The following is a 14,579-nucleotide window of genomic DNA, read 5'->3' on the forward strand; positions in this document are numbered from 1 at the left end:
ATTTAATAATATTAAGATGTTATAATAATGAAATAAGCAAGAGAGTTAGGCACAGCGAGACAAAGAGAATAAATAGGAGGCTTACCTGGGTCATGGGCTTGCTCAGGAAACTCCAGTGGAGTGGATCTTCCGGGGAGAGAGAGAGAGAGAGAGAGAGAGAGAGAGAGAGAAAAATTCTTGGAACTTGTCAAGAAAACAACTGCATCAGGGAAGAATAAGTATGAATAACACTCTACTTAAATTTTCTGTGATAGTTTGAATTTCTCTTCTTCAACAGGGCGTTAGCCTTAACTCTCACGACCAGAAAGAATATATTGGAAGAAGCGTCTACTACTGGAAGAAAACTTTGCTTAGCTTGAGAACTATCAAAAAGCACAGAAGTATTCCTGAACCTGCATATCCTCTCTTCAGACATTTCCATAGTGTGGACATCCAGGTACTGAGGGATTATTCAAAGATGAGAGTAAGAGGGGTTGTATGTCACAGGCTTACATATGAATTGTTAGCTGGTTGGTTTGTTTTTTGTTTCGGTTGGCTTTGTGTGTTGATGGGTGGTGGTTGGTTTTGTTTTTTTTGGTTTTTTTTGTCGCTGTACTGCTAATACTCAGATTTGGTAGTATCTTTCTGTTGAACTTCTGAGTTTTAAAACACTCTGATTGGAAGATACTGAACTGCCTTAATACCACCTCCTATTTGACTACTGTATGGGAACTGCTGAGTCACTACAACTACTTACTAGATGCTTACAGTCACTGGCTGTTCCAAGTGTCCTCACTGTGTCATGTGACTTGTCTTTTGCTTTGGTTGTAGGTCTTCCAGGTTGCAGCCTATGAAGAAGAGGCACGTGTAGTTTTTGCAATGCTGGATGCAGCTGAAGGCAAAACTGATGATGCTTTATTAGCGTTTGAAGCTATTAAGAATGTGGTTTCGTACTGGAATCTTGCCACTGTAAGTTTGTAAATTGCATTACCTTTTCTATTACTTACGTTCCGACCGATTATTCCTAATCCATATGCTGTTACTTAGCTTTACCAAAGAAAGGCAGAAGAGGTTGAGAGTGATGATACGTTACCAGAAGAACGCAAAGCCTATCTTGTTAAAAGAAAGCATTACCTGATGAAGATCATTGACGAAAGCTCCTCTGACCCGTCAGTAGCTGACAAAGTAAGTAAAAGAATTAATGCTTGTGTGAGTTGTCGTCTTACGTTAATGTTAACAGATATAGGGCTTTCCTGGGGGAACAAAAACAACAAAAAACACCCAGAATTTCTGTGCAGAAAGCCTTGCAAACTGTTCAGCCGTAGATCAGAGCACAGCCTCTTGCTCTGAGGAAGAATTGCGATCATGACTTGCATTTCAAATACATTTCTAGCTGCTGGTATCTGTTAAAGCTGTAACGGAAATGCTGAATGCAGTGATCCAGGAGCTTGGAGAGAATGGTGAAGAGGGAAGTCTTGCCTCCAGAAATATCTCACCAGCTGCACACGTGGAAGTAAAATATTCAATTCCATCACCTAAGAAGTTCTCTTTCTTGCCAACAAATACCTACCAGGTATATTAGCCGGTTACTCTTCTAGGGAAGTGTTACATTTGTATAAAAAAATCCAAGTTCAATTAGTTTTTTTCTTTTCTTTCCAGTTTTCTCCTAAGACTCTCTCTCAGTGGGCAGAAGATCACAAGTCCTTACTTCAAAAGCTGTGTCAGCACGTGGAAGCTTTAACGGTAAGCAACTTGAGTCACTATATTCGATGCAGAATGGTTGATCTTTTTGTTCTGGTAAGTACTTTGTGACCCAAGCATTGAACTTCCCTTACCAGGCTACCTCTTAAAACTCAGTGAAGAGAACTGCTATAAACATCTGCTTAAAGTGAGTTCAAGAGTAAAACTTTGTTGCCTACAAACTCTGATTTGGTACTCAGATATGGGAAGTAATCCTGAGGATTGTGCATGCAGAAAGTTGTGCTTTCTTCAGCTTAGCTACTGTCATCTTTGTTCTGGGTTTATTTCTAGCTTCAGGGAACAGTCTCAGTTTCATAAAGCATGGGAAGATCATAGATTATTGCAGCACTTAACTCATCTTTTTTGTGTGTGTGTCTCAGACCTTGAACATGCTTTTAAATAGCAGAGGAGCGTAGGGATCGTTCCTTAGGTTTTCTCCAAATACCGATGTAATACGTTTACATGCTCTTAATTGAAACACTGTCTTTAATAGAATGAAATACGGGAAATGAAACGTAATAGTTCCAGTGTAAATGTATCATCTCACTGCTGGCCTGCTGGAAGCTATGAAACAGATACAGTGTCAGATGGTTATCGGAGAGCACAAAATCTTCATGAAGCTCCTTTAAGGGGTAAGTTGATGCTGAATTTTTAATTGAACACTTAGCTAAACGGAGTAAGATTTCTGAAAATGTTTCTGCAGTGTTCTGAGATGAATGAGTAAAACTGGTCCCCTGGGAAAGTTCACTCAAGTCAGTAATCACAAAAACTGGATATAAGCTCCTTTCTTGGTGTTCCTTTTCAGTTGCTACCTCTGGCCCATCTGTTCACTGTAGCCAGTCACCTGCTTGTAACTCGCAGTATCTTCAAAGAACTGCTGCAACCAGTGTAACACCAACAAAGGTGAGGACGTACGAATCCGCTCAAGCCATTTCTACTGATGTGTTGAACTGGTTTTGATTCTGTGTGTAGCAGGATATAACTGCGATTCCCTAGAGAGCGTTTACTAAACTTGAGGTCTGCTGGAGACAGGCAGAAAGTTCCGTAATCAGCTAAGCTTTGGGATATTGGGTTTGGGAGAAACAGCCAGCAAAGCATGTTTTTAGCCTGCTAACATATGTCCTCTGCTCATTGTCTGCAATGTTCTTTTCTCCAAAATAGTATGGGGGCTTGATTTTTTTTTTTTTTTTTTTTTTAAATACTAAAGAAAAATGAGTCTATTCAGCTTATGCTTCTCTCCAGTCTGTGTTTTCAGATACCACTCAAGTTTTGAACGTATGATTTTAGTTTAAACTGATTAGAGTTGAAATGTAATTTTACGGTACGCCTTGCTATTAAGAGTACATGTTGCATGGGCTTTAGCACCCTAATCCCTTTTCCTCCTTTTCCACAAGGAAGTAACGGTGCTTTTTCTTTAGGCACTGTCACGGAATTAACTAGATCAGTTTATGCCCGTGACAGGGGGCAGTAGGCCCCTGCCCCCCCCCACCCCCCACCTGGGCCCACAAAATGGGAAGGAAGGGGGAAAAGGAAAAAAAAAACAGCGGCAACGATCTATGGAGGTAAACTTATTTTACTAACTATGATATCGGAATACAAAATAATACAATATAATACAATCTAGTTGAAATTGAGACTAATAAATCAAATAAGATATGAGAGAGAGTTCCCAAGACCGAGTCAAACCTGAAAAAGCTTGGAACGGATAGGAAAGCACCTCCAGCACCCACTGCCAGGCAGTAAGAGACAGCCCCCCCCCCGGAAGGGTCAGATCCCATGACTTCTGTAATGTATAGGGATAGGTACGTAGAATTAGAGCATTAACACTTCCAGTACATGATGTTTTGATGTGGAATATTGAAAATCAAATAAGCAAAAACCAAAACCATGACAGGCACCTGTCTGTGGCATGGATGGACTTGCACCTCAGCAGCGTAGATACGCTCATCAACAAGCAATCCGCACACCACCTCTGCGAAACACTTGTGCTGCTGTGTTTCCTCAAGACACGTATGGTGCACCTTTGCATTTTGATGCTCCATCTGCTGGAATCATTTCGCCTCGTGGTGGTGATGATCGCTACAACTACAGCCTTCCACAGGCAAGCACAAATCCACCACTGCCTGAACCAGGCTATTTCACAAAACGTGTGGTTTTAAAACCTCTAGAATCCAGTGTTAGTGCCGCACAGGACAAATTAGGATCTGCCTTTGCTAAAAAGGGAGGCCAGTGGAACTGTGACATCTGTTTAGTAAGAAATGAACTCACTGCCCCAAAATGTGTTACTTGCCAGAATACAAGCAAAACTAATTCAGAAATATCTCTACAAGAATTTTCCTTGAAATTTGAAGGGAAAACACCAGCATGTACCTCTCAGAATCTTGCAGATGGTGAAGCAAAGCCTGCAGAGGAAGGATGTAATTTTTCAATGTGGATGCCTCTAGGTGGATTTAAATTTGGTATACAGGAGTCCAGTAAAAATACCGCTAAGAAAGATGATCCATCCAAAGAGTGTACAACTGACTTGACAAACATGGATGAAAAAGACAAAAACGAACTGCCTTCAAGTAGTGGAGTTACATTCCAGTCTGAAGAAACAGCAGACAGGGACAAGAGTGAGCACACCCGTGAGAAAGGCACGTTGGTAACATCTCATGTTTCTCATACGAATGCAGCCAAAGCATCTCCTTGTGGTAACAACGCTGTAGCTGTGCTGGAGGAAGCTACCAGGGAGAGAAGCGACCTCGGCCATGGTGGTGATGCTTCTGATGCCACCGTAGAAGCTTTAGAGGTATCAAGCACCTCTGAAACGCCAGCAAAAACGGAGGTTTCTGCTCCAAAGTTTGTATTTAGATCTGAATCTGTCAGGAGCGTTTTCAGTAACAAAGAGACATTCCCGTTTGGGAATACTTCAGCCCCCGGCTCCCTCTTTGGATTCAGCTTGAATCGTCCAAGAAAGAGAGATGAAGGAACTTCAGCATCTCGGAAAGCAGAGCAGGAAAAAGCGGGAGTAGCTGAACCACCCAAAAGCTGTAGTGCTGCTCAGAAACCTTGGGAGAGCGAGGCATCCCAGCCGGCTCCTTCGGCACAGGGTGGGCCCTCCAACTTCTCGTTCAAAATCTTGGAGAAAGGTGAGTGTTAATTGAACCAGTAATTTATTCAAGTGTGCAGCTCATTAGTCAATCACTTGTTAATGCTGGTCATTGTGTATTACTTCTTCTGTCTTAATAGTATGTCGTTTCTTTCAGTTCTAATGCACGTCTGTGAATCTTCAAATCCTAGACTTTCAACTTGAGTAAATATGAAATTGTAGTTCTTCGCACGTAAGAACAGAAGCATGCCTTATGCAGGACTCAGTGCAAGTCTGTAGTGAGAAAGGGAGTTGCGGGTAGGATTTTGGAATCTGTCCGAGGCGTCAGAGTTGATCTTAGTGTTGCTTTTTTTGTAGGGAAGGAGTTTGGTACTGCTAGAACCAGGAGATGCTAATATTGTTTAAACAACGAGGCGTTGTTTAAAATGTCAGGGTGAAGTGCTGACAGTGCATTTTTTGTGTTGAGCTGGCAGTTATTGTGTTCAAGGCCTCGCTCTGACTGGTAACCTACAAGAACAGCAGTTGTGCTTAAGCTTCAACTCGAATTATCCCTTCAACTAGGAGGCATCCTCCTTGTCTGCTTCCATTCCTTTCCAGTAACTTCATATCTGTCGCTTGAGCCTTTGTTTGTCGTGGTTTTTCTTCTTGTACTTCCCAGAAGTGTTGTGAAATAAGCTCTATTCAGTCTCTGGTTAATATCATCTGGAGTTCCAAATGCTCAAAGTTCATCGGTAGCACGCGCTGCTGCTGACTGCTTTCCGTTTCTTACTTTCTTTTTCAGTCCTTGGTTTTGCTTTTCCTCTGTAGATGATACCCATATGGCTCTTCTCTGTGGTTGTATTTTGTTTGGTGTATGGCCATCAATAATTCTTGTAACAATATGAAAATGCTGACCTGTTCTTGGTCTGTGACTTGAATTTCAAAAGGAAAGTGTATAGTGCTACTAGAACCAACAGACAACATTTACAATATGTTTACAATATTTAAATTGAGAAAAACTGTCATCTTCCATTTGGCCAGTCACTCTTTCTGAGGCTGTGAGTGTCTGTGTACTAATAAAAGGTGGCATGTATTGAGCTTCCAGAAATATAAGTAAATGTCAAAGGAAGCTAGTATTTGTAGTGGCAGTTGCAAGATTGAAGTCTTCATTATTGCATGGAGGTTCTTTGATAGCAGCAGAAAACCCAAGTATGACGGATTTACAGTTCCTTGGTTATCCTGAATGAGTGTCTTTTTACATAATGATGTTATTTCAATAGCTCTACATTTAAGATGTTCTGAGTATCGTTAGGTTACTTTATAATGTATGTGCCAAAAATGATCACGGTATTTAGCTGTCTTATCAGCTGTTTTCCACTAATTTTTGTGCTTTGCAGCAGGCCCCCCAGTCAAACGTGAATGTGTTACTGCTTGGGAAACTAAATCTTCTGAGCAGAAGGCTAAAGGAGAAACTCCACAGGTCCCTTCTACGTCTGTCTGTGGCTTTAGTAGCAGTGCGGAGGATGCCAGTCCAGAAGGCTCTCAGAAAGAAGTAAAAACTCAAAGTACGAGTCAAGTCTTTACGAAAGTTTAGGCAATAAATTTGCAGTATTATTCTTAGACTATTTTCACTTAGTGAGAAATAAAGCGTCTGGCAGATTAAAAACTACTTGGCTTGTTTGACTGTGTCTCAAGTCTGTTCTGGCACTGGAACTATGGTACTACTAAGAACTTAAGTTTCTCCGGGAGAGAAAGGAAACAGCTTTGCCTCCTAAAGTAGAAACAGCTTTGGCTAGTAGAATTCCTCCTAGCAGGTATGTAAGAGTTAAGTGATTTCAGAGCAGTTTCCAAGGGAAATGGTGCTTGTTTTGGAATCGTACTGCTTCAAAGGTACTTCAGTCTCTTGTTGAGTCAAAGCTGTGTGTGTTTTAAGAGTGATGAAGAATGTCTGAAACCTTCCAACAACAATTCTTGTTTGTTTTTTTGTTTTTCCCCAGTTGTTCACTTCCCTTAATCCCTGTTAGTTAGCTGTTCTGAAACATTAGTAGCACTATAGGAAAGTTGGAGACTGAGAACTTACTATCATGTTTTTACTGTACTGCTGTTGTAAATAAATGAAGAAATTTATCAATTTCTGGAAGGGAGGGAGGGGAGAGAGAAAATGTGGCTTTTTTGGAGGGAGTCGTTATTCTTAGTGTCCAGACTTAATGTAGTTTGAAGTTTGTATCTTAGGCTCTTATGGCTTATTTGCTTACTGTTTTATTAATCGTACCGACTCAGTCTCTACAAGTAAGGAAGAATTACATACTCCATCAACCAGTGAAGCAACAGCAACAGTATTTGTGCAGTCAGCTGCCAGCAGCGGAGAAGCAGAATCCACAGAAACTGCTCGCGTGTCAGAGAATTTACCAGGAGGTGGTGACACAGCTTTTTAGGAAGTAGAACAACTTGCTTGAAGAAGCCTGATGTAGCTTTGTAAGGCTTAACTCAGTTGTTCATGTCTGGATTTCGTGTTTAACCTTAGTATGCCTAATAAGAGGAGAAGCTTGCAATGACTGTAGTCTTCTAGTTTGGCTTCCTGTAAAGAATAGAACTTAATTGCAGGTTAGTATAATGACTAAGCAAGACTGATAGAGCACAAAAAAACAGTATGTAGTGTCCTTTAATTGGAACAGTTAATCTGATGAAGTCTGCAAAATGTTGTCTTCCTCTTTCTGCAATATCTTGTCTGCCTTTCCTCATCCGTTAATCATATTATGACGTCTGTTGTTTTCTTTCTTGTCTTGCCTTGCCTGCTCTTTTTCTCCTTCAGAAATGCTTGTCTGTCACATGTTTCTCCAGTTCTTTCAAGCTTTTCTTTAACTGTGGAAGATGTGTTAATTGAAGGATGTTAAAAGGCAGTAATGTGCACATATAAAGTGAGGAGGATACGCAGCTGTGAGGCCTCCATTTATTATTTTCAGTTGATTCTTATTCTGATCAAATGCCAGTATTAAGTTACTTAGCAGCCTTCATAAGGGGAACACCTGGAATGCTAACAGTGCTGGGTTATCACTCAGCACATCATTCAGCAGACCTGAAATTTCACTGGGAAATATGCCGGCACGCTTGATAGCTTAAAAATGAATTTCAAAGGCTGAAATCTGTTGGGCTCTCTCCTTTTGAGAAGGCAGGGCTGTTCGGTCACTTCAGTGCATGATGAGTATAGAGCTGTGGGTACAAAGCCACTGAAGAAAGGAAAACATCGAATGATTTTGGATTATGATGTCAGAATTGTAACAGTGTTGTTGGTGACAACAACTTCTGGGGAAATCACGCATTACTGTGCTGTGTTTTAGGTGGAGGTAGTCTGGAGAAGAAGATGAAGGAATTCCCTTCAAAGAGAGGGCGAAATTTTACAGTTGGGCCAGAGATGCTGCTCAGTGGAAGGAGCGCGGTGTTGGAGAGCTCAGGGTCCTCTTCCATACACAGAAGAAGTGTTACAGGATCCTTATGAGAAGGGACCAAGTTCTTGAGGTGTGTGCAAAGCATGTCATCGCTAAAGAAATGAACTTAGTGCCCTCTGAAACATCAAACAGTGTTTTAATTTGGACAGCTACAGGTGATGCTGGTTAGTCGGTTGAGTGGTTTTTACAGTTCTTTTCAGTATCTTCTGTAGTTTGTTTGGCTTTGTTTTACCCTGGAGATTATACAGAACAAAAGCTGCTGATCTCTGGCTGCAGTGACTAGAGCTAAGGAAATCTCGGATTTGTTTTTAGATGGTGAAGTGAAAGTAGAGCAATTTGGGGTTAGAGCTAAAGTTCAAGAACTGGCTAATTCTTTTGAGAGGAGATTTGGAGAATGCCAGCAAAGCTTGTCAGAGCTGCAGAAGGGCCACCTCTCTCTGGCAGCGGAGCTGTCAAAGGACACCAACCCTGTTGTTGTGTATTTTGTTTCTGCCAGTGACGAACCTGTAGGACACACAACCACGGAGCTGCTTTCAAATATTGTCCCTCGAACAGCTGAAAATTTCAGGGCCTTGTGCACAAGGGAGAAAGGCTTGTGGGTTCAAGAATACCACATTTCACAGAATAGTTAGTGACTTCGATGTCAGGTAAGCTTAATGTGAAGGCTTTTCATTGAGAGAAAAAACCCATCTGGGCTGCAGCACTCCATGAATCCTGCCTGAAAGTGGGCTTTTCCAGTTCTTGAATGTGGTTAGAGTAGCCGAAATCAGCAGGGCTGCAGTCAGCAGCGATGCCTCAAGCTTTCCCGACACTTCTAGAGACCATCGCATTTTATTCTTGGAAAGCTATGACTTCAGGGGAATGCCACAGACTTGCATGTTAGACTTCGTTTCGTTCATACCCGTTATCTGCCTGATCACTTCTCTTTGGCAGCTGTTTGATCTGTAGGCTCTTCAGAGCCGGGTGTCAGCCTTTGGCAGCAGCAGGAGGCGGAGCTCCCGACGTATTGCAGGCAGCGTTTGCGCTGCTCAGGGCCTTGGCTGCAGCGTGCGTGCAGAGAACAGCGTGAGTGTTTGGCATGGCTGTGCAGCAGAGAATATGAAACGGTAGTTTTCTCACTTCCTCAGTGCCTCCCAGCACAGGACTCTGTGGTAGATCAGAAATCGGTGTGCGTGTTGGATTTGCTGTTTAGCAAGTGCATTCTCCTGCTGTATCTCTGTGTGTCTTTGTATTCTACTGTACTTTGACTGCAGGAGTTTTCTCGCAGGAGGGTCAGGGCCATCCAAACTCAGTTCTGTTGTGCTTTGAGTATGGAGCTCTTTCAAGCCTTGATTCTAGGCCTAGTGGAGTAGAAGCCAACACTGTGTGAACAACAGTTGAAAAGTGTCCTTTTCTAGAAGAGGAGCAAGGCAAAAATGGTGATGTAATTCTAGCGATTCAGTTGCAGGCTTCTTTTAACTTTGTGTAGCATGGCATTTTACATCCTGTTACTATGTTTCCTACAGGTGAGTTCGTTATTGGTTGCGTTACTCAAGCTATGAACAACCACTGGAAGTGCTTCTGCTGTGATATCTGCCAACAAGTATTGGCAGGAGTTGGATTCGTCAAGAATGACGGCAGGTGGGTCTTCACCCTTCCTTCTATCACTGATAATGATGAAAATGGAATGAAAGTTGGGAGGGATGTAGAGGTTATGGTTCCTAAGGCTTTCCTGCTGAGATGGAGTAACCAAAGTGTCTTTTATGAGAAAAAGGTCTAAGAATGCATCACAAAACTGAGAGTGGATATCTTAAAATGTGTGCATAAAATATTAACTACTTGTCTACTTCGACACCGGATTTCCTGTCAAGTGTGTTTTGTACCTAGTGATGTTTCAAGATCAGTAGGATACACTGTGGTAGACACTTAAAAACAAATCAGATGCAGAAGTTTTGTCATTTTTAAATAGATTTTTATTTTCCCAACAGGGGTTCCCCAATTTGAGTCCAGTTTATCACCTTTTTCACTAATAAATGCGCTCATTTCAGTGGGATCCTTCACGGTTTTTTTTTTTTTTTAGGTAAACTGTGTAGCCATTGATTTCATGCTTTTAATGCAATAGACGTGGTTATGTAGAGAGTTAGGGCCCGTTTTGCCATCCAGCTTCCAATCTAAATTTCTGAAGAGTCTGAGGGTAAAGCATGGGAGTGGGGCGGGATGAAAGACTGCAATTTGCAGCACAGGGTGGTACCATAGGAAATAGGAAATCTGGGTGCAAACTTGCTTATAGCAGCAAAATGATTGACATTATTTTTCTAATACAAAGGGCAGAAAATTGGTTGTCTTTGGCTGCTTCAGTCATTATCTTGCCTATGTTCTTTGCTGTTGAGTTGCACAAAGTGTGTTTTTCTTTTCAGATTTCCTTCATCTCGTTTCATCAGCTTCTGCAGCTGCAGAATACATAGCTGCATGTTTTTACATCCCCCAGTGATGCATGGATGAGGGGGCATTGTAGGATACAACACACGTTACTAGTTGTTTGCTTTTTAGTACAAAGGAAGCTATCATTTCATTATCATGGCAGAGGCTGATTTGAAGAACAACCTGTAGTGTTGTCAGCGGTATTGTCAGCTTATATTTTTCTTTCTCTGATGTTTGATATCACGGGGAAAATGCAGAGGAGTGCATTTTTCTTTCCTTCAATTACATTTAAGTAAATCTAAAAGAAGCCTGTGCTAAGAGAGCCAGAATGTAAGCCAGGCATGACTACAGCTTTCTAACCTGTTTGAGACAAGCTCCGTAGCTATTTTCATAGAGATTTGATGCATCCTACTTAGCAGGCTTTTCTCAGAATCAATCAAGCTTGTTTAAAAAAAATAATCATATTGAACTGTCGTATTTGATGCTGCTAAAGACATAGTATAAATCCTGTTACTGAAACAAGTGCTAAAAATTAAATGATCTCTACAGAAGCTCTGAAGTTGAAATTGTTCTATTCATGCTCTCAATTAATGAATTTTTGAACAGGAAGGAACTCACTGCTGATGCTCACAAACCAAAGAGAGAATAATTACATGGTTTGCCTGCCGTGACAAAATGGGCGTCCCCATCTGTGGAGCACATAGAAGACCAGTTGAAGGACGTGTGGTGAACGCTATGGGCAAACAGTGGCACGTGGAGGTAAGCATCAGCTGACACGTTGTCTTTCACAAGTGTAAAGGTTAACGTACTTACCTGGAATATCGCTGATCAGCTTCCATGAAAGGGTTAGAAAAGTGTGCAGCAGTGATCAGCAAATGCATCTCCTAATCCCATTTTCAACCTTGATGTGCCTGATCTTCCACTGAGAAGAGACCTCTGCCTGCGGAGCTAAAATCAGGAGATGTCCCAGGAAGCATTGCGAGGTCCTTGCAGAAGAAAATGTCACCAAGTGAGAAGCAGGATATATGGAAAGGCAGTAAAGTTCTGTGACAAACGTAGTGCTAGTGGGCATTACAACATTTCTATGGCTTCCAGTTACTTGCCACGTAAGTATCTCTAAAGCAGTTTAGGTGACAGTTCATATTTCAAGTCTCTGTACAAGATTTACTTCTTTATCTTCCATTTAAGTTATAAAGATAAGCAGTCTAGTCCTTTTGTTGTGAAAATATCCTGTAGCATGTACTTTCTTCACAAGATGCAGTGGTGCTGAAAATGTAATCTTTGTCATTAATAACGTATCAGAATCACTTCAGTGCATTTTTTTTTGTAACTTTTGGGTTGAAATGTTAAAGACAGTAAAAGGAATGTTATTTTAGTGATCTAAAAGTACAAAACAATAGTTGTAATTCTTATTTTCACGATAGCTGGGCTAATCAGAATCTAGTTGCTCTTCAAGCTTAGTGTTGCTTATGTTGAGCTGTTTCAAGCTTTTACAGATGTTTAAATGAGAGCAGCTAATGACACCCAGTTTTCCCCAAGAACATAAAGACGACTTGCCACTCAGGAGTAGTGGTTTAACACAAAGCTTTTGAATGGCGTGGTCTTCCTTACAGCTGCAGTTCTAAGATGACCGTGTGTTAAGATCAGCTGCATCAAGCAGCTCTTTCATCCGGTTGCTGAAGACTAACAAAGACTAAATTTGTCAGAGGACAGCACCTAGCATTTAAAGAAGAGGTATATGTAGTTGTACCGTTTCCCTCCAGACTCCCTTGACTGTGCAGTCCAGCACCATAATGGATAGACCTTTATTCTTTGGAAGCCAGGTGCAAGGTGTTGTGTACACATCTCTGCTTGGATAAATAAAGGAGGATTACATTTGGGAATTCTGCAAATTTGCAGGTGGATCCTAAATTTGTCAGCGATGAAGGGCAGGTGATTGAAATATGCTGGCATCCCTGCAGACAATAAATGCCATGACATGATTAGCAACAGTATTGCAGTCAGGATAGAGCAAGAACATACACCAGGGAAGAGTTGTGTGTTGAGTGGATGTACAGATGTTCAGCTGGATGTTTACTAAAAATGTGTATGTGACTCTTCGTTGCTGGATTTCAAATGCTCAGATGTTCAGGATTAGGGAAGCAGCAAAATAAAACCATATTTGTAGAGGGTGGAGCAGATGTAAAGAAATATTTTCATTTTTAATATCATGAAGACATTTGTAATTAGATGACGCAAGATTCAATTGGAAACCCAAATCAGACTTGCCATCCTTCTCCTTTTATTTCATTTTAAATAAAACAGGAAAGCTATTGAGATACATTTGAGAAATTACCGTCAATAAAATCATTGCTTGAAAACTTTGTTGTTTCTCCTTCCTCTTCAGCTGTTTTGTTTCCCCTGCAGTCATGTGATTGAAGGAGATGGTAAGCAGTTCTCTAGCTGTTTTCTTAGCTTAGTTACGTTTTGATGAAAGTTCTTTCTAAAAGTGGAAGGAAGGTCCTTTGTTGAATCCCTCACTGCTCCCATTAGACCGCAAAGAGGCATTCTCTCTATCAGACATCAGGATAGATGTGATTAGTCAGAGGCCAAATGGGAAGAAGACCTTACAGCAGCTGTCTTGTGATGATGGAAGATGAAACAGGAGCTAAAGAGAAACCTTTTAGTAGTAACCAAAGGCCAGAGATGCTGGGAGATGCAGAGGAGGCTTCCTGCCCCGCCGGCTTTAAAAAGGGACACATACCGCTGTGAGGATGACCACATAGGCATCTCCCCAAATGAACTTAGGGATCCATGACCCAGATTTGTAAAATATTTAGATACTGAACAATTTAGGTGGGCTTTGTGAGGGATTATTTTTTATTAAGTGCCTAGCTTCTATTGTTTCAGTTTGGTTCTTGGAGATATTCACCTATCTGTCACAGGCACCTGTCTTTTGAAAACAGAGGCTGGTGATAATTGCACAAAACCAGGAAGGGATTGTACCTGGAAAGATCTGTCCTGCAAAGGCTTAAGTGCAAGTGTCTTAATTTTGAGGAGGAGAGAGGCCCACACATCATCCACTGTGGGGCAGAGAAAGAGCCCTGGTATGCACCAGGTACGTTACAGGTACAGGGACCCGTATGTCTTAAGGAGATGTCCTCCATTTGGGTGAAGGAGCGAGGGTGCTCCCCCAGAGGGTGGATCCACAGCTATAGGCTGTGTGATGCAGATCGGTGTGGGAGCACAACCCTTGAGAGCAGGGTCCCACTTGGGGAGGTATCTCTGAGGTGAAATCTTGCAAGGCACCCTGAGATTGAGGCTATAATGCACTCGGGAATGTAAGCTTTGTAATACTTTGGAGAAATCATCGCAACAAAAATGCGCTGGGGGGCATTTGCAGTTAGCTGCCAGGAAGGGGCCTGGTAGGATCATGTAACGAGTAAATGTCCAAACTGGTTTTTCATTGTTGTTATCTTTGTGATTGTTAAGTGTTTCTGTTATAAAATTATTGCTTGTGGAATTCCATTTACAATACAAGTGCTCTTGTTGCTGGGAGACATTGGTTATAGCTCGTGCCCAGGGAATTTGGTGTTCTTGTGCCCTGGGGAAGTAGGCAGACTCCATTACCCAGCAACGAGACTTTATAAGCGGCTGCTATCTAGTGTGAATGCTAACCTTTGGATCCCAGGTGTGAGTGGTGTGAACGTGGGAATCGAGTTTAGTTGGATATTTGTTTAACCCTGTATTTGTTATCAGAGCCTTGACCTGTAGTACTGCCCAGGAATTACAGTGGAATAGAGGAAACTGGCATTTTGGTTGGCGTTGTGGACTGGGGTTTAAAGAGGAGTATGTATTTGGTCACAGTAACTTACTAGCTATAAGGTGTGGACTTTGGGGAACAATAAAGAATCAATGAAATTTAGTATGGAGGAACACAGGGAAAGGAAGTTCCCAGGCAAATT

At 41.6% G+C, this 14,579-nt stretch overlaps 1 protein-coding gene across 1 annotated transcript; it reads left to right on the forward strand.

Moving 5' to 3' along the window:
- Positions 1–277: 277 nt before the first annotated feature.
- On the forward strand, positions 278–12,998 carry LOC116240885 (E3 SUMO-protein ligase RanBP2-like; the record flags this gene model as incomplete). The annotated part of the gene is made up of 10 exons (XM_090133720.1): positions 278–436; positions 811–948; positions 1,027–1,164; positions 1,373–1,552; positions 1,639–1,722; positions 2,213–2,351; positions 2,525–2,622; positions 3,614–4,850; positions 9,741–9,855; positions 11,242–12,998. Coding segments are annotated over 10 exons (2,331 nt in total), but the record flags the coding sequence as incomplete, so codon positions are not given.
- Between the last annotated feature and the right edge of the window lie 1,581 nt (positions 12,999–14,579).

This window comes from Phasianus colchicus, unplaced genomic scaffold (genome assembly GCF_987193195.1).
Source record: "Phasianus colchicus unplaced genomic scaffold, bPhaCol1.hap1.1 HAP1_SCAFFOLD_96, whole genome shotgun sequence".
NCBI lineage: Eukaryota > Metazoa > Chordata > Aves > Galliformes > Phasianidae > Phasianus > Phasianus colchicus.